Here is a 23,355-nt window from a genome sequence, read left to right on the forward strand (position 1 = left end):
GCTGAAGGTGCCGCACCTCGGCCACGTCCTCCTGCAACGTGAGGCCTTCATCCCTTCTTTTAACTTCGAGAATGAACGGATGGGACACACGTCGATATTCCATAGTTTTTGTTGTTTGTTTTTTTTCGCAGCGCCGAGACATCCCGAGAACGCGATGCCTCCCAGCAAGGACGCCGTTGCCGGGGCGACGCGCCCCACCATGGAGTTCGGCATCCCGCCGGACAGCGTGGGGCCGTTTTGGGTGACGCTGACGCAGCACCCCTTCCTGTTCCCGACCAGGTGTCCGTGGTTCGTCATCCCGAGTAAGAGGCGGAGGAGACTTCTGAGGGTCCGAATACGAAACCGGTTCAGCCGAGTGATCCTTCTTTTTTTCTTCTTTCTATTCCAAAGATTACCTGACGGTCGCATTTCAGGAGGACATCGAGGTACGCGCACATTCCATACATGTGACTTGTCTCGTGTTACTCGATGTGTGTAACGCTGTGCTCTCCAACGTGGCGTTTTCCCCCAGAAGGCGAGCCGCGGCGCCATGTTCCCGACCGTCATGTTGACCCGTTTGCCGGCGGGCCACTACCAGCACCGGGACGTGGCCAAGCTGGTGTGGCGCTACTTCCCCAAAAAGAACCTCCAGTCCCTGTACTACAACGTGGTGGTCTTGCCTCTGCAGAGGAGGGTGAGCGGCAGAGGACCTTTTAAATCACTTACTTGTTTTCTGAACTTCTTTTCCTCATCGCTCCTCCCTCTCTCTCTCTCTCTCTCTCTCTCTCTCCCCGTCGCCCAGGCCTTCGTGTTTTTCGTCGATTGGAATTCGTGCTGGAAATTCGTCCGCGACCACACGAGGCACCCCGTTTGCGTGAAGCTCTACCCGCTCACGGTGCACTTCGTCTTGGAGCACATCCACCCGGCTACCAGCGAGGTATGGTGGGACACGAGGGAGAACCTTAATGGATGTGGGACAGGTGTATCCATGTCTCCATCACATGTGCATCAGCTTTATTAGAAAGAAGAGCACAGGACAACACTGAAGATTATTATTCCGATTGGCTTCTGTAAGAGTTTGATTGACAGCTGGTTCGTCCAATCCACCTGCCTTTCCCATTGCAAACAGTTTCCATCGACCTGCTTCTCAGACGATTTGGAAAAACTTATATTTATACTGAAAATAATTCCTTTCTTTTAATTAAATCATAAGAGATAAGCACAAATACAAACGTGAATGCGCCATTTAGAAAACAATGCTGGTGTGAAATAAAGTGTTCTCTCAAAATCCCGACCTCGATACGATGCCCTAAATATCTTTTTATACCAACACTGAAGCAAACTAAATGGAATAATAGACGACTAGAACATGGAACTTGTGTTTTCTATTCATTTGCAGGGTGTAGCGTTGGTGTATTTTAAATGTGTGTTTTGACGACATGTCTCCTTGCAGGAGATGATGTACTCCTCCATGATGAAGTGGAGCAACGCTGTAAGTCCACTCATCACTGATTCATCATCATCTTCATCATTACATGCGTCTCTCTGGTCCTGAACTCCATCTGTTTCTTGCTCCCTTCAGGGAGTTCCTGAGCCGGCGTCTCTGGAGGAGCGGCTGCTCTGCGTGGAGACCTCCGAGACGTCCGTGGACATCATCGCGGTGGTCATGGAAGTGGTGGCGTCCATCGCGCCCTTCGTGGGCTTCCTGCCGCTCGCCAACCGGGTACGAGATACACAAACATTGAGCTCTTTAGAACGTCTTTTTTAAAAAGTATGCAATTCAGTTTCGGGTCTTCTTTAATATGTTTTGTTAACTTTGACGGGGAGATGTATTTATTTATATACTTATAAAGAATCGTCTGCTGCAGGTTGGAAGCTAATCGACTTTTCTTGTCCCGTTTTTAAACTAAATGTAGTTTTTTGTCTTCATCTCTCCGTCGTTCTACCTCCAGATATGCATCGAGATGGCGGACTCCGCCGCCGTAGCCCTGGTGGTGGAGAAATACAAAACTTTGCCAAAGGGCTGCTTTAAAAACCCGAAGGCTTGGTAAGAGTTTTATTTATTTATATATATATATATATATATATATATATTTGGGGTTGTAACTCACATCTTCAGACTGCCTGTGCATGCGTTGCTGTACTCTTAATTCCTCTTAAACCGACCCTCTTCCTCTTCTTCTTCTTCTTCTCTCCCTCCAGGAGTAAAGTGAAACGCTTCGAGCCGTGAGTACATCACTTTTTAAGAGAGAGACAAAGCGTGATAATGATGAACGTGATTTTTAAGATGATAAATGCTTCACATTGTGATTCGGCCCCACTGCAATGTGCCTTGAATCAACCGCCTGAGGATGGAGCATCACATTTACATTCGTGACATATATGGAAAATGTGAAAATATAAGATAACTGTACGATTATTCCAGGGATACTACATGAGAACCTGAACATGTTGTTATTTTTTTCTCAAAGTCCTTCTTCCAACAACTCCTTTTTTGATTTTTTTCAGTATGAAGAACCTTAAACTTCGTCTCCAAGACACGAGCGACATCAAAAACTTTGAGCCGAACCCCTTCAAGATCAGAACCCCGCCCTTCTTGTCTGAACTACCGAGCGTCGAGTCACAGCCTGCTCGGCCAACAGGCGGCGCTGTCGAGCCCGTCGCAGCCGGACCGAGTGCCGGCGCCGCCGCGAGCGACCTTTCCCTAAAGAAGGACGACGAGACACCGGGAACGGACTCCACTTTGGTTCCCGAGGCCAACGCTGATGCATCCAAAGAAGGAGAAGGAGCAGAAAAGAGGGAAGAGGAGGAGTCGTCGTCGTCGTCGTCGTCGCCGACGACCTCGGAATCCGCGGTCGCCACGGCGCCCGTTCCAGAGAAACAATTTGCGGAATTTCCCCAGATTAACGAGGACATATTCAAGGCCATCACGGTGGCGGTTCGCAACCACCGGCTCACCCGAGAGAGCGGCTCGAAGAGCGAGGAGAAGGAGGTGAGGCCCGGCTTGTTACCTCGGGTCTCTTTCATTAGAGAAACAATGATATTCAACAAAAAATGTTACTTTGATACCTAGTTTGTTACTCCTTCACCCTGCGTATTGAATGTCTTCCAATTAATTTCACATGACACTAATCTGGGAAATCTTTTCTTTTTTCTTTTTTTTTTAGATCCCCGGCAAAAGCGGCACGAGCTCTCGACCGGCAACGGCTGAAGACGCGCCGCAAAGAAAGGTTTCCGGCCTTTTTTTTTGTTTTTCATTCCCCCAAAAAAAACCTTTGTGTCTCCTTTGTGCCCGTTACTTTAACCTTTCATCTCCACATCGGAGGAGGAGGAGACCTTTCAACCTTGATGAGATCATTCTCAACAGTCTCATGCAGTAAAAAGATTGGGGTCGTCAATTTTATTTAATTGCATTTAGTTTCATCTCGATTTGAAGAAGATAACCGATTTGATTCCTTCTCTGTTCTCTAATAAGGCTCGGGAGGGTTCCACGGACGGCGTCGCTTCGTCGGACGCCCGTCGGTTCGATGAGCTGAACTTCAACATGGACGACTTTGTCACCGTGGACGAAGTCGGCGGCGACGCGGGCGACAAGAAGCCCGAGCCTCACGGCGCCTCCTCGTCCAAGCAGTCCTCCAGGACGAGAAGTCAGAGGCAAAGCTCCACGAGGTCTTCGAAAGACTCCAAGGGCGCGGCCTCTTCCTCGTCCAAGTCGATCAAAGACGCCGTCTCTTCGGGCTTCGCGTCACCGAAGAAGTCCAAGCACTCGTCTGAGCGGTCCAGATCCCCGATCAAACCCTCGGCCTGTAAGACCTCCCCCTCTTCTTCTTCACCGTCCACTGAAAGCCCCTCCTCCGCCCTCGGTGAGAAAACGCAACGCGGCAAAACACCACCTTCGGCCAAAGCGTCCCCCGGCGCCGGTACCCGCTCATCCTCCGCTGCGCGCGAACCGAAAGGCGCGGCGACGGTCTCCACAGAAAGTCGCCCCGAGCTGCTTCTAGAAGATAAAGACGCCGTGTGCACCGCGGCAACGTCTGACCACGACGTGCCCGCGGAAAGCGTCGCTGCGGAAACTGTTGCGTCATCAGAGATGCCTCCACCTCAACGGGAACAGGAAAAGGGGTTGGAGTTGAGCCACGCCCAGTTGAGTCCGGAGATTTCCATTAATGCCAACAACACGCTTGAAGAGCAGGAGAAACTCCAAGAGGAAAGGAAAGAAGAAGACGTTGAAGAGGTTGAAAGTTACCAAATTCTCGATTCACTCGACGGTCAGACGGAGGAGCCGATGGATGAAGGGGACCGAGCCGGCGGCTCGGAAGCCCAGCCAAGTGCACCTAAAGAAGGCCGGGCTTCGCGCGACGAAAGGGTTCAGGTCTCGGAGAGTGTCGACGGTGAAGTCGAAGCCTGCCCGCCGGAGTGTGAGGAAGCAGAGATGGGCCGTTCTCTCCAAGCGTCGGACGGCGTCGCCGAAGGCGAAGCGTCCGCAGGTCCGCAGGACAATCCCCTGGTTCAAGAGGACGCCGTGAAGCAGACGTCTGAGGATCACGAGACTAGTAGTGTAGACACTTTGCAGGTGTCAGATGCAGGTAGTGAACACACAGATGGGAATAAGAGAAAAGAGGAGGAAGTCCAAGACCAAATGCTTTCTGCAGAGCCCTGCAATACCTCCAAAGAGGTGGATAATTCAAATGAAGACCCCGACAACGAAGACGCGTTAAAAGACCCACAACACGGTGATGTTGCTGAACAAGAAACCTTTGAGATATTGGATTCAATTGACGATCTTAATTCAGCGGAAGAGGAGAGCCAGAACCTCAACATCTCCAAAGAAGACATTGGGGTCGTGGAGGAAGAGGAAGACGCGTATCGGGTAATTGATTCTGTGGGAGATCGGCCGACGACGACAGAGTCCGAGACCGGCAGCAAAGGGAAAAGAAAGGGGGGGAGGGCGGCTGCTAGAAAGAGGAGTGGCCCCTCCACCGCCTCCAAAAGTGAAGAGAAGAAGAAACCCGATGCACGGACGAAGGCAGAGGTCACGGAGGACGCGGTGTATAAGATCGTGGATTCTGTCGAGGACGAACCGGTTCAAGAAGCGCCCGCCCCAGAAACCGGCAGGCGGAGGAGTGCGAGAGTAAAGAAGGAGGATAAAGTCCCGTCGGATCTCGCGGAAGCGTCCGTAAAACCAGAGGAGGCCACCAGGGGGAAAAGGGGAAGATCGGCGAAGAAAGAGGCTCCGAGTGAGAAAACCGAAACGGAGGACGCGCCGCCGAGGCGGCGGCAGACGCCTACCAGAGAGTCACGGGAGCGGAGCGGGGAGAAGACGCCAAAGCAGGAAGAGAGGGCGCCTCCTCCAAAAGAGAACGCGGCGGCAGTCGACTCCATCGAGGACGAGGTAGCTCAGGAGGATCGGCCCCCTGCGAGAAAAAGGGGAAGACCAAAGAAAGACGCTAAGACCACAAAGAAAAGTCTTGGCGCCGCTGCAAAGAAGGGCGACAAAGACGCGTCGAAGAATGAAGAGGAGGCGACGTATCAGATCCTTGATTCTGTGGGCGGCGAGGCGGTGGAGGAACCTTTGAAAAACGTCGACCAGCCAACTGAGAGGAGTGAATCGCCCAAAAACGAGGAGGAGGAGGAAGAGGAGCCGATGTATCGCATCATAGATTCCCTGGATGACGATCACGCTCAAGAGCAGCCGATGACGGCGGAGGACGGGTCGAAAGAGGAGACCCCTCCGGGAGGAGAGTCATCGAAAGAAGACGACCCGGCGGTGGAAGAGGCCGAGGAGGCGGTCGTGGAAGAGGAGACCGTGTACCACGTCATCGATGATTTAGAGTCCGGTGATGAGCCGCCTGCCGCAGGAGGGTCCGAGGGTACGGAAACGCCCAGCGCCGTTAAATCCCAGAGCGCAACGGACGCCGTTGAATCAAAGTCGCCCGAAAAGGACGACGCGTCGAGCACCTTGGTGAGCCTGGACGAGGTGAGCGAGGAGGAGGAGAATTACCCGGACGACGCGGCCGAGGAGGAGGAACTGAGGAGGAGGCAAGCCGCCGCCAAGGAGAAGCAGGTCGCCGAGAAGCGAGGAGCGAGGAGGACGAGGGAGAGGGAGGAAAGGAGGACACGGGACACGGAGCAGAGGGAGCGAAGGAGCCGAAGCAGCAGCAGCACCAGCAGCAGAGGAGGAGGAGGAGGAGGAGGAGGATCGAGGAGGAAGGAGAGGGGGAGGGAAAAGGAGAAGGAGGAGACGGTGGCGGTAGATCCCAAAGAGATGGTGACTCTGGATGAGGTGGGGGCGGATGACGTTGCGGAGGAAGGAGCGCCGGGCGGCGAGGAGTGGGATGGAGAGATCACGGAGGGAGAGCTGCAGGCACTCGTCACTCTGGATGAGTTCATAGGAGACGAGGAAGAGGAGGAGGTGGAGCCCCGCCCACCCAGCCGGGAGGAGGACTTCTTGAACCCAGAGGTAAAAGTCGAGCTTTTTGAACGCGTAGAAGTTGCATTTTTAAAGCTCGGGCGGGTTAAAGACGCCTCGTGTTTTGCTTCTAGACGCTGGTGACTTTGGACGAAGCCGGCGACGATGAGGAAGAGAAGCCGCACGAAGAGCACGCTGAGAAAACCCCGAGATCTAACAAACGCAAAAACGACGACGACGACGACGCAGGTACGCGTTATTATATCAAGAATACTTGCACGTTGCAGATAAATCAATCACATCTAAGGTGATGCAACGATACTCTTTTTCAATTTTTGTCCAGTTGTAGATGAAAGGATGAACTTTGTGACGGTAGACGAGGTGGAAGAGGAGGAAAAGGAAGCGGTGAAAACAAAGACTAAAGGACGAGCCAAGAAGAGACCACGACAAACTCCTGGTGAGACGCCAACACACTTATATGTACATCTTTTTATTTATTTTTTAAAGGAGTATTATCTTGCTGAAAGGTTTCCCTTTCTCTTGTCTTGCTGAAGGTTTCCCTTTCTCTTGTCTTGCTGAAAGGTTTCCCTTTCTCTTGTCTTTCTGAAGGTTTCCCTTTCTCTTGTCTTGCTGAAGGTTTCCCTTTCTCTTGTCTTGCTGAAGGTTTCCCTTTCTCTTGTCTTGCTGAAGGTTTCCCTTTCTCTTGTCTTCCTACAGGTTTCCCTTTTTCTTGTCTTGCTACAGGTTTCCCTTTCTCTTGTCTTGCTACAGGTTTCCCTTTCTCTTGTCTTGCTACAGGTTTCCCTTTCTCTTGTCTTGCTACAGGTTTCCCTTTCTCTTGTCTTGCTGAAGGTTTCCCTTTCTCTTGTCTTGCTACAGGTTTCCCTTTCTCTTGTCTTGCTACAGGTTTCCCTTTCTCTTGTCTTGCTACCAGGTTTCCCTTTCTCTTGTCTTGCTACAGGTTTCTCTTTCTCTTGTCTTGCTGAAGGTATCCCTTTCTCTTGTCTTGCTACAGGTTTCCCTTTCTCTTGTCTTGCTACAGGTTTCCCTTTCTCTTGTCTGCTTAACCGAATTCGTTGTCTTCTCCCACAGTGAGGAAATCTACCAGAGGGAAAAAAGTGGCCGAAGAAGAAGAGCCGCCGGCTGGCTCTGACGTACCGTCTCCTAGCGCACTCGACGCCTCCTCATCACTCGACGCCTCCTCCTCACTCGATGCCTCCTCCTCACTCGACGCCTCCTCCTCACTCGACAGAGATCCGTCTGCGTTGTCGAGTGTCGGCCGGCCGGAGATCCAGGAGGCGGAGACGGAAGCAGCCGGCCAAGGCGACATCGAAGCCCCCTCTGCTGGGCAGGAGCTGCAGCCGGAGAACCAGACACCGGAGGGAGGAGAGGAGGAAGGAGACGAGAAGGAGGAAGGAGACGAGGAGGAGAAGGAGGAAGGATGCATCAGGGGGGACATTAAAGGTACACAGATCTAAAAGAATGATGAACTATTTTTAAACGGAGATCATAAAGTGCATCTTTAATATTAAGGTCTGACCGTCGGCTGGTTTGGTGTCATCGTAAAGGAACTACATGGCACAAAAACAACAACAACAACAACAACAACAAGCATGATGCTAATCCTTCCGTCTTCTGACTCCTCCTCCTCAGTTGGCAGTAAACACAGGAGGGAGCCCGGAGGACCCGAAGCCAAGAGGTCTCGTTCCATCTCTCCGAGCGTCGCCGACGTCAAGCTGCCGGCGTTCAAACCCAACAACCCGCTCGGTGAGACGCGTGCACGTCGTCACGGCGACGCAGAGAGACGCACACGTCCGCGTCCTCCCATCTCACCTTCATCGTCTCACCTTCATCGTCTCCTCCCGTCTCACCTTCATCGTCTCACCTTCATCGTCTCCTCCCGTCTCACCTTCATCGTCTCCTCCCGTCTCACTTTCATCTTCTCCTCCCGTCTCACTTTCATCGTCTCCTCCCGTCTCACCTTCATCGTCTCCTCCCGTCTCACTTTCATCTTCTCCTCCCGTCTCACTTTCATCTTCTCCTCCCGTCTCACCTTCATCTTCTCCTCCCGTCTCACCTTCATCGTCTCCTCCCGTCTCACCTTCATCGTCTCACCTTCATCGTCTCCTCCCGTCTCACCTTCATCGTCTCCTCCCGTCTCACTTTCATCGTCTCCTCCCGTCTCACTTTCATCTTCTCCTCCCGTCTCACTTTCATCTTCTCCTCCCGTCTCACCTTCATCTTCTCCTCCCGTCTCACTTTCATCTTCACTTTCATCTTCTCCTCCCGTCTCACCTTCATCGTCTCCTCCCGTCTCACCTTCATCTTCTCCTCCCGTCTCACCTTCATCTTCTCCTCCCGTCTCACTTTCATCGTTTCCTCCCGTCTCACCTTCATCTTCTCCTCCCGTCTCACCTTCATCTTCTCCTCCCGTCTCACCTTCATCGTCTCCTCCCGTGTCACCTTCATCGTCTCCTCCCGTCTCACTTTCATCGTCTCCTCCCGTCTCACTTTCATCGTCTCCTCCCGTCTCACTTTCATCGTCTCCTCCCGTCTCACTTTCATCGTCTCCTCCCGTCTCACTTTCATCGTCTCCTCCCGTCTCACCTTCATCTTCTCCTCCCGTCTCACCTTCATCTTCTCCTCCCGTCTCACCTTCATCGTCTCCTCCCGTGTCACCTTCATCGTCTCCTCCCGTCTCACTTTCATCTTCTCCTCCCGTCTCACCTTCATCTTCTCCTCCCGTCTCACCTTCATCTTCTCCTCCCATCTCACTTTCATCGTCTCCTCCCGTCTCACTTTCATCGTCTCCTCCCGTCTCACTTTCATCGTCTCCTCCCGTCTCACTTTCATCGTCTCCTCCCATCTCACTTTCATCGTCTCCTCCCGTCTCACTTTCATCTTCTCCTCCCGTCTCACTTTCATCGTCTCCTCCCGTCTCACTTTCATCGTCTCCTCCCGTCTCACCTTCATCTTCTCCTCCCGTCTCACCTTCATCTTCTCCTCCCGTCTCACCTTCATCGTCTCCTCCCGTGTCACCTTCATCGTCTCCTCCCGTCTCACCTTCATCTTCTCCTCCCGTCTCACCTTCATCGTCTCCTCCCGTCTCACTTTCATCGTCTCCTCCCGTCTCACCTTCATCTTCTCCTCCCGTCTCACCTTCATCGTCTCCTCCCGTGTCACCTTCATCGTCTCCTCCCGTCTCACCTTCATCGTCTCCTCCCGTGTCACCTTCATCGTCTCCTCCCGTGTCACCTTCATCGTCTCCTCCCGTGTCACCTTCATCGTCTCCTCCCGTCTCACCTTCATCGTCTCCTCCCGTGTCACCTTCATCGTCTCCTCCCGTGTCACCTTCATCTTCTCCTCCCGTCTCACTTTCATCTTCTCCTCCCGTCTCACTTTCATCTTCTCCTCCCGTCTCACCTTCATCTTCTCCTCCCGTCTCACTTTCATCTTCTCCCGTCTCACTTTCATCTTCTCCCGTCTCACTTTCATCTTCTCCCGTCTCACCTTCATCTTCTCCTCCCGTCTCACCTTCATCGTCTTCTCCCGTCTCACTTTCATCTTCTCCTCCCGTCTCACCTTCATCGTCTCCTCCCGTCTCACCTTCATCTTCTCCTCCCGTGTCACCTTCATCGTCTCCTCCCGTCTCACCTTCATCTTCTCCTCCCGTCTCACTTTCATCTTCTCCCGTCTCACCTTCATCTTCTCCTCCCGTCTCACTTTCATCTTCTCCCGTCTCACTTTCATCTTCTCCCGTCTCACCTTCATCTTCTCCTCCCGTCTCACCTTCATCGTCTTCTCCCGTCTCACTTTCATCTTCTCCTCCCGTCTCACCTTCATCGTCTCCTCCCGTCTCACCTTCATCTTCTCCTCCCGTCTCACCTTCATCGTCTCCTCCCGTCTCACGTTCATCTTCTCCTCCCGTCTCACTTTCATCTTCTCCTCCCGTCTCACTTTCATCTTCTCCTCCCGTCTCACCTTCATCTTCTCCTCCCGTCTCACTTTCATCTTCTCCTGTCTCACTTTCATCTTCTCCCGTCTCACCTTCATCTTCTCCTCCCGTGTCACCTTCATCGTCTCCTCCCGTCTCACCTTCATCTTCTCCTCCCGTCTCACCTTCATCGTCTCCTCCCGTCTCACCTTCATCGTCTCCTCCCGTCTCACTTTCATCTTCTCCCGTCTCACCTTCATCGTCTCCTCCCGTCTCACCTTCATCGTCTCCTCCCGTCTCACTTTCATCTTCTCCCGTCTCACCTTCATCGTCTCCTCCCGTCTCACCTTCATCGTCTCCTCCCGTCTCACTTTCATCTTCTCCCGTCTCACGTTCATCTTCTCCTCCCGTCTCACCTTCATCGTCTCCTCCCGTCTCACGTTCATCTTCTCCTCCCGTCTCACTTTCATCTTCTCCCGTCTCACCTTCATCTTCTCCTCCCGTCTCACCTTCATCTTCTCCTCCCGTCTCACCTTCATCGTCTCCTCACCTTCATCTTCTCCTCACCTTCATCTTCTCCTCCCGTCTCACCTTCATCTTCTCCTCCCGTCTCACCTTCATCTACTCCTCCCGTCTCACCTTCATCTTCTCCTCCCGTCTCACCTTCATCGTCTCCTCACCTTCATCTTCTCCTCACCTTCATCTTCTCCTCCCGTCTCACCTTCATCTACTCCTCCCGTCTCACCTTCATCTTCTCCTCCCGTCTCACCTTCATCGTCTCCTCACCTTCATCTTCTCCTCACCTTCATCTTCTCCTCCCGTCTCACCTTCATCTTCTCCTCCCGTCTCACCTTCATCTTCTCCTCCCGTCTCACCTTCATCTTCTCCTCCCGTCTCACCTTCATCTTCTCCTCCCGTCTCACTTTCATCTTCTCCTCCTGCAGGTCGAGAGTTCGTGGTCCCGAAGTCGGGCTTCTTCTGTAAGCTCTGCTCCGTGTTCTTCCTCACGGAGAACGCCGCCATGGAGCTCCACTGCAGCAGCCAGAGGCACTACGACAAGCTGCAGGTACACACACACACACACACACACACACACGTACACACAGCACACGCAAATGTAGACACTTCACACACGCACAAACACACACACACAAACGTATACGCACCACAAACACACGCAGCACACAAACACACGCACGCACACACGCACGCACACACACACACACACACACACAAACACACACACACACATACATGCAGCACACGCACACAAACGTACGCCCAGCACAAACTTACGCAGCACACACACACACGCACGCACACAAACTTACGCAGCACACACACACACACGCACACAAACTTACGCAGCACACACACACACACACGCACACAAACTTACGCAGCACACACACACGCACACAAACTTACGCAGCACACACACACGCACACAAACTTACGCAGCACACACACACGCACACAAACTTACGCAGCACACACACACACACACACACACACACACACACACACACACACACACACTTGGCCTCTCATCTTGTGTGTTTTCATTCACAGAAACATTTCCAGGCCTGTGGACTGAACCCTTCCAGCAGTTCCACGCAAAGTTCTCGCGGCTCCGTTTCAGACTGATTCACTTCAATGAGGAGTTGTGTGTGTTTATGAGTTGTGTGTGTTTATGAGTTGTGTGTGTTTATGAGTTGTGTATGTTTATGAGTTGTGTGTGTTTATGAGTTGTGTGTGTTTATGAGTTGTGTGTGTTTATGAGTCACGTGTTTATGAGTTGTGTGTTTTATGAGTTGTGTGTTTTATTATTTTCCCTTGATGTTAGCGGAGGTAAAGATGGACTCAATGTATTAATAAGCCGTGTTGGGCAACTTCATTTCTCTCTTGAACCTTTTTGTTCTTCTTTTCTTCATATAAATGTGTAAATAGTACATCTCCAGTAATTAATATGAATTAATTACGTTCATATTTTAGCACGCGTTGTCCCTTTTTAAGCTCCTCCCCCTCTCCAGTTTCGGAGCCTTGCTCCACCTGCTGTAATGGTTTCATGTGCGGATGTTTGGAGGTTTGACGAGATGCCACACGAACTAATCAATAAATCATTACCACGGAGTTTAGAGCGTAAACATCATTTGTTGACGTTTGGTTCTGCTTGTTTCTTTAAAAATCTGCTCCATTTGACCGATTAAAATGTTTCTTTTGCGCATAAATAACTCGTCTTTCACGCCCGTCTCATTTCAACAATAAAGGAACAATCTTATTTCATAACCTCATATTGAAATCTCCTTGGAAGCCTCCAGTTCGGGGGTTGTTGAGAACATCTTATCTGTGCTCCCTTTGTAGTGTAACACTATTCTTTTGATTGTTATACAAAGACAACAACAAAAAGGACATCTACATGTCACCTGAGGTAAGGGGAAGAAATAAAGCACGTGACCTGGCCTTCTTGAACCCTGTGTGAACTTTTGTAGACGTGCTCAGTCGGCTGCAGCAGAAATTGACGATGGTGCGTTCAGGTGTTCCTCGGACGTTCACCCGTTTTGTTTTCCTTCTTCAGAGTCGGGTAATCGATCCTGTTACTCACGAGCTTTAAATCCGGAATGCGGAAAAGCACATTCACGCTGCAAAGAAGACGTAAACAAAGTATTTAAAGTATTTTTTTTAATCGTGTTTATTTTTTTCCCCGGTGGAGAGAACTCATTTCTGCGATTGTTCCAAAAGGACTTGAATGCATCAGCACGGTGAATTAAAGTAGAAACAATAACTCTTTAGTGGGACGGAGTAACGGGCCCGCGTGCACGCTGAGGAGAGGGCGTGCACGCTGAGGAGAGGGCGTGCACGCAGTGGGACAAAAGAAGAACCTCCGAGGTCCTCGCCCCCAAACGGACTGACCCGGAACATGGTCGTGGAGACCACAAGAGACCACTAAGGTAAGTCATTACTTTTATTCATGAATAAAAAGTCATATCAATAACGGTCACGTCTCATAAGAGAGAAAGTAGCTCCGTTTTAAAAAGATGAAAAAGCAAATTAGGGAAATGAGATCGGGACGAGACGTGTACGATCAAAGAGACTGCGCGCGCGTGCGCGTGGTAAGTTTTCTACTAAGTGACTCTTCAGGTTTTATATGATATGTGTAGTTACTTTCTCTCACAGAGACGTGCAGTACTACAGTTTGAGTTATTGCAGGTTTATTAACACATAAAATCACTCTTACACGCACACACACACGCACACAGTCATGTTTTCCTCTTTGTTGTTGTTGATAATGTGTCGTGTATCATATCTTGTTAGAATACTCGGTCATCAATGTTACTTTACTCATGTGTTCTGTGTATTATATTTGGTGTTTTTAACATCATATTGGAGGCTTCATATGAGCCCAGTGTGTGTTTTCTGACTTGCGTTGTTGTTGTTGACATAATGTATCTCTCTTATGTTTGTGTATTTTTAAAAAAAACGTAGTATTTATAACGCAACAGGTAACTTAGTCCCTGTAGTTCATACTGTTCAGAAATCTTTAAGGACAAAAGGGCGTCTTGGATCAACAGTTAAGCGTATTTAATTAAGTGATACAGAGCACAGTCTCAACAGCCTCCTCCGGGCCACAGCCCACGTGGTTCTGCCTGCAGAGCAAAACCCACGAGTCCAGAACCGGTCAATGCACACTGTAAATATAGATTAAATATAGATGTTCTTCTGGTTGCAGCTCAGCATGTTCATGCTTCATGCAGGTGAACCCCGTCTCTCTCATCCAGATTAACATTTGAATAAAACCACATTCCTTTGTCTCTACATGTGACTGTGTGTCAACAACTCACTATTATTGCACTCTTATATACGTCCAGTAACAGAGATCCATTACATGATTCACAGTCAAGGTATTACACTGAATGCATTTCTTTAATGAGCTTATAAGATGAACGTGACTCTCAATGGGCTTTTTTTATTAACTCTGTTCATGTGTGGGACAGATGGCTATTTGTGCTTTACAGTCTTTACTTAAGCACAAGATATAAAACAATTAGATATAAAACGTGTTTTACTTAAGCACAAGATATAAAACAATTAGATATAAAACGTGTTTTACTTAAGCATAAGATATAAAACAATTAGATATAAAACGTTTTTTACTTAAGCATAAGATATAAAACAATTAGATATAAAACGTGTTTTACTTAAGCATAAGATATAAAACAATTAGATATAAAACGTTTTTTACTTAAGCACAAGATATAAAACAATTAGATATAAAACGTGTTTTACTTAAGCATAAGATATAAAACAATTAGATATAAAACGTTTTTTACTTAAGCACAAGATATAAAACAATTAGATATAAAACGTGTTTTACTTAAGCATAAGATATAAAACAATTAGATATAAAACGTTTTTTACTTAAGCACAAGATATAAAACAATTAGATATAAAACGTTTTTTACTTAAGCACAAGATATAAAACAATTAGATATAAAACGTTTCTTACTTAAGCAAAATATACAAAACCTTTAGATATAAAACGTGTTTTACTTAAGCATAAGATATAAAACAATTAGATATAAAACGTTTCTTACTTAAGCAAAATATACAAAACCTTTAGATATAAAACATTTCTTACTTAAGCAAAATATACAAAACCTTTAGATATAAAACATTTCTTACTTAAACATATGATATACAACCTTTAGATATAAAACATTTCTTACTTAAACATATGATGTTAATAGTATATACTATATGTTAATAGTAGATGTTATGATCTTAAGTAATAGTTCTTACTTAAGCATAAGCTATAAAACCTTTTAGATATAAAACATTTCTTACTTAAGCAAAATATACAAAACCTTTAGATATAAAACATTTCTTACTTAAGCACATGATACACAACCTTTAGATATAAAACATTTCTTACTTAAGCATATGATACACAACCTTTAGATATAAGGGTCAAAAGAAGAAGAAGACAAAGCCTGTCATGTTTCTACAGTAGCCCAGAATCACTGGCTTTAGAGAAAGACCCTCACATTCATTTACCTGAAGGCCACCGTAGATGTCCACTAAGTCCTACACCTATATGTCTAGGGCTTTTATTGTGAAAGGAATAGGTCGATCTGATTTGCGCTGCCTTTGTCGAGGTTGAAACGAGTACTAAAGTTTGCCGTCCTGGTTCGGACTAAGGAGCCTCTGTGTTCCGTGGAAAGCTTAACTTCGATGTGCACGAGCTTACCTTTAACTGAGTGCATCGCGAGTGCAACGATGCTTGTAAGAGATTTTTGTCTTATTCCTGTAATGGTAAAATAACCTTGACCAGTCTTTAGCGCGGAAAGTCCTCCAGATATGACCCACCTGCTTTAATTGTGATATGAAAAAGTGCAAACCGTGATCTTATTTCTTACTGTAGAGAGCTCTCGGTATTTTCTTAGAAAAATTATGGCCTGTCTGCTGTGGATCCGTCCGTAACTGGGTAAACACAGATAACAACTCCCAGGGAGTCACCTTTTTGATTTGAGCACTTTCCACTGTCTCTGAGATACGTGCCTGTGTACATTTCTCTACGCTTGCAAGCCAGGAAATGAAGAACACTCTTACATTCCTTTGTACCAAAAGTCTTTTATTACATAGGTTTGAACTTATTGATCAAAACTTAGACTTAAACCAACTCTGCTGTTTAATTTCTATAACATTCCTCTCAAGATTTTCTCGCCAATGGATGTTTGTGTGATCTTGTAAACCCACTTTTCTTGCAGTATCTCCTGATATCGCAAGAAGAAGAGTGGACAACTTAATACAAGACCTTCCAGATGATGGATTTTACCCATCCAAGAAGCATAAATCCATCCCAGTCCATGAACCCTCCTTTTGCCTATTTTTGTAACGTTTCGGCTTTGCGTTGCTATCAAAGCGTACCCGTTCTCCTGTTTCAGGGCTACGAACAAGACCCTTACTCGGAGGGCTCGGTCTTGTACCGCCAGCAGGGTGCCTCCTTGCAGCTGGCTCAAAGCCCCCATTGACGCACATGAACAACGCTCTCGCAGTTGTCAGCCGGAGATCACAAGCACCATGTCCCATCCCCTGTACAACCCCTATGCCTCTGGGAACCACAGTTCTGGAACTTCTTCCGTGACCTCTGCCAACTCTGGGGGAATATTTCCATCCCTGCTGCCTCAGACAGTGAGCTATAGACCTGAACAGAGTAGGGCCATAATAGACAAGAACATGTCTGTAGACATGCATATTAGTAGAGCCAGAAATGGGGTGAGGCTACTTGAAAAAACAATGGATCCGCCCATAGACTCTCGCTTGACCAGGATCCAAAGGGAGTCTCCTACAGGGATGGTCTCCTACCCTCAACCAATGCCCTCGACCTCTGCCTCTCTCGGACATAGAGACCCGGGAGTTGAAAGTGTCAGTAGCTCCTCGGACTGGTCATCTAACTATGTAAGGCCCACTGCCGCTGAACCCCTTAAGTTTTATTTACCACCTGCTTCGTCTAATGATGCAAGCGATGTTGATGGAAGGTTTATTGGCTCCAGTGAAAGAGAGCGTGTAAAGCCGTCTCTTTCAGGCGTGGTTCATTTTGAGCATCCATTGTTGGACAAGCCTGCGGCCCTTACAGAGTCCAGTCAATACAAGTACACCTCTGAATCAGATTCTGACATCCTTTTGCATTTTGGACTTTCTGAAGAGGACTTGGAACATCTCATCTCGTACCCCGAAGGCCACATCACCCCCGCTAACCTGCCGTTCATCTTGCGGCAAATCCGCATTGAGAAGACCAAGAGGGCTACGACCGCGGCTCAGTCGACACCCTGCCCCGAACCCCAACCCGCCAGCAGCGTGTCGGGAACGGACAGTCACGCGGTGAGCCGTTCTGGACGGATGCACCAGGAGGAAATTTCACCCGCAGTTCTCGAGCCCAGTAAAGCGATCGACTGTGAATGTACGGACGAATACACTGAAGGGGCCGGAGATGAGACTGGAAGCATCGGTCGCAAAAGAGAAAACTGTGGTGGGACTGGAAGTGTGTTGCTGATAGAGACTTATGCTAGTAGCGGACACATTGGAGAACCACCGCCCAAAAATACAACGGAGGTGAAAAGCAGCGCTTTGGGTGTTTCACATGACCAAGCAAGTCTTAGCTCTTTGCACTCTGTGGCTCCCCCGAGCAATGATGAGACACAACTACAAACCCAACCAAACCACAGTTCCCAAGCAATCCCCATTCCTTTCTCTCTGCCAAAGACAGACGCAGACTTCAGAGAGGTCGAGTCCGAAGCCTCCAAACCCGTTCCTTTGAAAGACCCGGAGGTGGAAACCCGACCGCCCTGCACTTATCACTGTGGTGTGCATCCCAGTAGACCTGACCTTGCGCTCATTGACAGTAACGGCACCAGTGGAAATGTGGATCAGAGTAGATCCAAAGCACAAGAGTCAACGGTTGTTGAACAAATTAAAAAGCAGCAACCAATATCGCAAATGCAGCAACAACAGAAGCAGAACGAGGAGAAGCAGCCAGTCTCACAGACAAGGCCAGACATATTGCCCTCGGTCTTTTCCGCTACCAAATCAGTTTCCCCGGCTTCTCACATTCTCATCATCACCGGTGCCGTTCAACAGCTGCCGTTTCTCACGGTTGGTCCTCCCCCCACCGTCAGTCGTCCAGCTCTGCCTCAGCCGATCCCAGACCTGCCGGACCTCATTTGTCCGCCGCTGCCAACCTCCAACAAGCAACCTCTGGCCAAAGTGTCAGTCTCCAAGGATCTGCCGACGGCGGCCATGGCGCATGGCAGTGCCGCGGCCGCACCTAAAATCTTCCCACACACCTGTTGCCTGTGTAACAGAAGATGTCTTCATATGAAGGTGAGTGGGAGTTTTCTCCCTTTCTTAGTTGTCGTGATAATCAGGCCTTTCTAAATGCTGTGTTTTTATGTTCTGACTACTAGGACTGGGTCTCCCACCAGAACTCCAGCCTTCACCTTGAGAACTGCAAACCTCCCCGTAAAAGGTCAGTCTTTTATCTTGTAAAAAAGATGTTGTTTTGCCCGGCGTTAGTGTTCAAACTCTTGAGTTTTGTGATCCAGTACCCTGCTGACATTTGGCAAAGTTCCTTTCCCATCGATCAATATGCTTTTCTTGTCCGTTCGGTTGTCGCGTTCGAGGAGCCTCGAGAGACAACCGTCCTCCCGCCATTGGTCGCGTTCGAGGAGCCTTGAGAGACAACCGTCCTCCCGCGATTGGTCGCGTTCGAGGAGCCTCGAGAGACAACCGTCCTCCCGCCATTGGTCGCGTTCGAGGAGCCTTGAGAGACAACCGTCCTCCCGCCATTGGTCGCGTTCGAGGAGCCTTGAGAGACAACCGTCCTCCCGCCACCGGTCGCGTTCGAGGAGCCTTGAGAGACAACCGTCCTCCCGCCATTGGTCGCGTTCGAGGAGCCTTGAGAGACAACCGTCCTCCCGCCATTGGTCGCGTTCGAGGAGCCTTGAGAGACAACCGTCCTCCCGCCATTGGTCGCGTTCGAGGAGCCTTGAGAGACGACCATCCTCCCGCCATTGGTCGCGTTCGAGGAGCCTTGAGAGACAACCGTCCTCCCGCCATTGGTCGCGTTCGAGGAGCCTTGAGAGACAACCGTCCTCCCGCCACCGGTCGAGTTCGAGGAGCCTTGAGAGACGAACGTCCTCCCGCCATCGGTCGCGTTCGAGGAGCCTTGAGAGACGAACGTCCTCCCGCCATTGGTCGCGTTCGAGGAGCCTTGAGAGACAACCGTCCTCCCGCCATTGGTCGCGTTCGAGGAGCCTTGAGAGACAACCGTCCTCCCGCCATTGGTCGCGTTCGAGGAGCCTTGAGAGACGACCATCCTCCCGCCATTGGTCGCGTTCGAGGAGCCTTGAGAGACAACCGTCCTCCCGCCATCGGTCGCGTTCGAGGAGCCTTGAGAGACGACCATCCTCCCGCCATTGGTCGCGTTCGAGGAGCCTTGAGAGACGAACGTCCTCCCGCCATCGGTCGCGTTCTAGGAGCCTTGAGAGACGAACGTCCTCCCGCCATCGGTCGCGTTCTAGGAGCCTTGAGAGACGAACGTCCTCCCGCCATCGGTCGCGTTCTAGGAGCCTTGAGAGACGATGTTTGCAGGGGAGGAGAGAAGAGAGAAGGTCCTCGACGAGGAGGAGAGATGACAGACGATCGACTCCTGCGAGGAGTAGATACCAACGTTTCATCTACCATGGCCAAAATAACAACCACATGCCGTGGTGGTCCCAGACATGACACAACATGTATATTTACTGTCTCTAGTGTGGCAAATGAAGAGATGGAGAGACGAGGTTCGGGGAGACGTTTGTTGCTGTTGTTCGAGAATACAATATTTCTTCATTTTACAACAGCGTGAGACTTCGCAGCTACCAAAACGCTCTTTTGTCTGACACTTTTTTTTTATCGTCTCCGTCCCACCAGCTTTCCACTTGCTGTCCAACCAGTCCGACCTGGAATTATTAACCTGCTTTGGTTAATAATTTGGCTCCTATCGTACTTGCCAAGCTAACCAAGTCCTCATCTTCACCACCATCATCGTCGACGTTGTCGTATTCGTCATTCTCCTCTTCCAATGGAGGAAATGCCTCCTCCTCGTCTTCTTCTTCCTCATCCTCTTCCCCTAGAGCAAAGAAGGAGTTGATTAAAAAGCCTTCGAATGCAAATCCCAGCCTTCAGAAGAGTGAGACAGGTTCTTCCACGACGACTAAGGTTGGTGTGTACACACACACCAACCTTAGTCGTCGTGGAAGAACCTGTCTGTGTGTGTGTGTGTACCTTGACCACTGTGGTGGAAATTAATGTTCCGTTACCTTGTGAGAAATCAAAAGTACTTTAAGCACGGTTGTCTTATAACACTTTATTACAGGAATCAACCATGAACTAATGTACAGACGAGTCCTGAAACGGGAACCTCTGAGCCTCCAAGTGAGGTTGTCAGAAATTACAGCTGACGTTTCAGTCCAAGATCTCCGTCTTTTATACGTTCACAGAAGCTCAGTAGACAAATGACTGTGTTTGATCTACTGGAAAACCGAACAAGCTCAAGGCCGTTTCTCTCTCCCTCTCAACCACCCCGGGCTTATACAATAATGTTTGGCTTGTGTCCACTAAGATGAACCCTGGACACGTCGGTCATCATTGGTGTCCTGAAGTTGCATTGAACTCTGTCCTGGTTCTTTTAGACACATGAAAACACATGCGATATTCAAAGAAGTTGCATACGCTACTATCAAAGGAGGACGTGTAGGGGTAAGACATGGTTACATGTAGGGTTAAGACATGGTTACATGTAGGGTTAAGACATGGTTACATGTAGGGGTAAGACATGGTTACATGTAGGGTTAAGACATGGTTACATGTAGGGGTAAGACATGGTTACATGTAGGGGTAAGACATGGTTACATGTAGGGGTACGACATGGTTACATGTAGGGGTAAGATATGGTTACATGTAGGGTTAAGACATGGTTACATGTAGGGTTAAGACATGGTTACATGTAGGGTTAAGACATGGTTACATGTAGGGGTACGACATGGTTACATGTAGGGTTAAGACATGGTTACATGTAGGGGTAAGACATGGTTACATGTAGGGGTACGACATGGTTACATGTAGGGGTAAGACATGGTTACATGTAGGGGTAAGACATGGTTACATGTAGGGGTACGACATGGTTACATGTAGGGGTACGACATGGTTACATGGAGGGGTAAGACATGGTTACATGTAGGGGTACGACATGGTTACATGTAGGGGTACGACATGGTTACATGTAGGGGTACGACATGGTTACATGTAGGGTTAAGACATGGTTACATGGAGGGGTAAGACATGGTTACATGTAGGGGTACGACATGGTTACATGTAGGGGTACGACATGGTTACATGTAGGGTTAAGACATGGTTACATGGAGGGGTAAGACATGGTTACATGTAGGGGTACGACATGGTTACATGTAGGGGTAAGACATGGTTACATGTAGGGGTACGACATGGTTACATGTAGGGGTACGACATGGTTACATGTAGGGTTAAGACATGGTTACATGGAGGGGTAAGACATGGTTACATGTAGGGGTACGACATGGTTACATGTAGGGTTAAGACATGGTTACATGTAGGGGTACGACATGGTTACATGTAGGGGTAAGACATGGTTACATGTAGGGGTACGACATGGTTACATGTAGGGGTACGACATGGTTACATGTAGGGGTAAGACATGGTTACATGTAGGGGTACGACATGGTTACATGTAGGGTTAAGACATGGTTACATGTAGGGTTAAGATATGGTTACATGTAGGGTTAAGACATGGTTACATGTAGGGGTACGACATGGTTACATGTAGGGGTACGACATGGTTACATGTAGGGTTAAGACATGGTTACATGTAGGGGTACGACATGGTTACATGTAGGGTTAAGACATGGTTACATGTAGGGTTAAGACATGGTTACATGTAGGGTTAAGATATGGTTACATGTAGGGGTACGACATGGTTACATGTAGGGTTAAGACATGGTTACATGTAGGGGTACGACATGGTTACATGTAGGGGTACGACATGGTTACATGTAGGGGTACGACATGGTTACATGTAGGGGTACGACATGGTTACATGTAGGGGTACGACATGGTTACATGTAGGGTTAAGATATGGTTACATGTAGGGGTACGACATGGTTACATGTAGGGGTAAGACATGGTTACATGTAGGGTTAAGACATGGTTACATGTAGGGGTACGACATGGTTACATGTAGGGGTACGACATGGTTACATGTAGGGGTACGACATGGTTACATGTAGGGGTAAGACATGGTTACATGTAGGGGTACGACATGGTTACATGTAGGGGTACGACATGGTTACATGTAGGGTTAAGATATGGTTACATGTAGGGGTACGACATGGTTACATGTAGGGGTAAGACATGGTTACATGTAGGGTTAAGACATGGTTACATGTAGGGGTACGACATGGTTACATGTAGGGGTACGACATGGTTACATGTAGGGGTACGACATGGTTACATGTAGGGTTAAGACATGGTTACATGTAGGGGTAAGACATGGTTACATGTAGGGGTACGACATGGTTACATGTAGGGGTACGACATGGTTACATGTAGGGGTACGACATGGTTACATGTAGGGGTAAGACATGGTTACATGTAGGGGTAAGACATGGTTACATGTAGGGGTAAGACATGGTTACATGTAGGGTTAAGACATGGTTACATGTAGGGGTACGACATGGTTACATGTAGGGGTACGACATGGTTACATGTAGGGGTACGACATGGTTACATGTAGGGGTAAGACATGGTTACATGTAGGGGTAAGACATGGTTACATGTAGGGTTAAGACATGGTTACATGTAGGGTTAAGACATGGTTACATGTAGGGGTACGACATGGTTACATGTAGGGGTACGACATGGTTACATGTAGGGGTACGACATGGTTACATGTAGGGTTAAGACATGGTTACATGTAGGGGTACGACATGGTTACATGTAGGGGTACGACATGGTTACATGTAGGGGTACGACATGGTTACATGTAGGGGTAAGACATGGTTACATGTAGGGGTACGACATGGTTACATGTAGGGGTACGACAATGGTTACATGTAGGGGTACGACATGGTTACATGTAGGGGTACGACATGGTTACATGTAGGGGTAAGACATGGTTACATGTAGGGGTAAGACATGGTTACATGTAGGGGTAAGACATGGTTACATGTAGGGGTACGACATGGTTACATGTAGGGGTACGACAATGGTTACATGTAGGGGTACGACATGGTTACATGTAGGGGTACGACATGGTTACATGTAGGGGTAAGACATGGTTACATGTAGGGGTAAGACATGGTTACATGTAGGGGTAAGATATGGTTACATGTAGGGGTACGACAATGGTTACATGTAGGGGTAAGACATGGTTACATGTAGGGGTACGACATGGTTACAT

The 23,355-nt window shown here is 48.8% G+C and overlaps 1 protein-coding gene across 1 annotated transcript in view; it reads left to right on the forward strand.

Moving 5' to 3' along the window:
• Positions 1 to 12,456, forward strand: part of LOC117748105 — a 29,093-nt gene extending 16,637 nt beyond the window's left edge. Inside the window, exons 19-36 of the mRNA XM_034557730.1 lie at positions 1 to 38; positions 132 to 302; positions 391 to 425; positions 512 to 673; positions 782 to 916; positions 1,433 to 1,471; positions 1,562 to 1,702; positions 1,932 to 2,026; positions 2,182 to 2,205; positions 2,488 to 2,971; positions 3,147 to 3,209; positions 3,455 to 6,439; positions 6,523 to 6,637; positions 6,732 to 6,845; positions 7,481 to 7,852; positions 8,042 to 8,155; positions 11,267 to 11,388; positions 11,895 to 12,456. The exon at positions 1 to 38 is cut by the window's left edge and continues 92 nt beyond it. Of these exons, the coding sequence (XP_034413621.1) occupies positions 1 to 38; positions 132 to 302; positions 391 to 425; positions 512 to 673; positions 782 to 916; positions 1,433 to 1,471; positions 1,562 to 1,702; positions 1,932 to 2,026; positions 2,182 to 2,205; positions 2,488 to 2,971; positions 3,147 to 3,209; positions 3,455 to 6,439; positions 6,523 to 6,637; positions 6,732 to 6,845; positions 7,481 to 7,852; positions 8,042 to 8,155; positions 11,267 to 11,388; positions 11,895 to 11,969 (5,284 nt within the window). The 3' untranslated portion in view covers positions 11,970 to 12,456. The remainder of the gene's footprint in view (positions 39 to 131; positions 303 to 390; positions 426 to 511; positions 674 to 781; positions 917 to 1,432; positions 1,472 to 1,561; positions 1,703 to 1,931; positions 2,027 to 2,181; positions 2,206 to 2,487; positions 2,972 to 3,146; positions 3,210 to 3,454; positions 6,440 to 6,522; positions 6,638 to 6,731; positions 6,846 to 7,480; positions 7,853 to 8,041; positions 8,156 to 11,266; positions 11,389 to 11,894) is intronic.
• The last annotated feature ends 10,899 nt before the right edge of the window (positions 12,457 to 23,355 follow it).

This window comes from Cyclopterus lumpus, chromosome 18 (genome assembly GCF_009769545.1).
Source record: "Cyclopterus lumpus isolate fCycLum1 chromosome 18, fCycLum1.pri, whole genome shotgun sequence".
Taxonomy (NCBI): domain Eukaryota; kingdom Metazoa; phylum Chordata; class Actinopteri; order Perciformes; family Cyclopteridae; genus Cyclopterus; species Cyclopterus lumpus.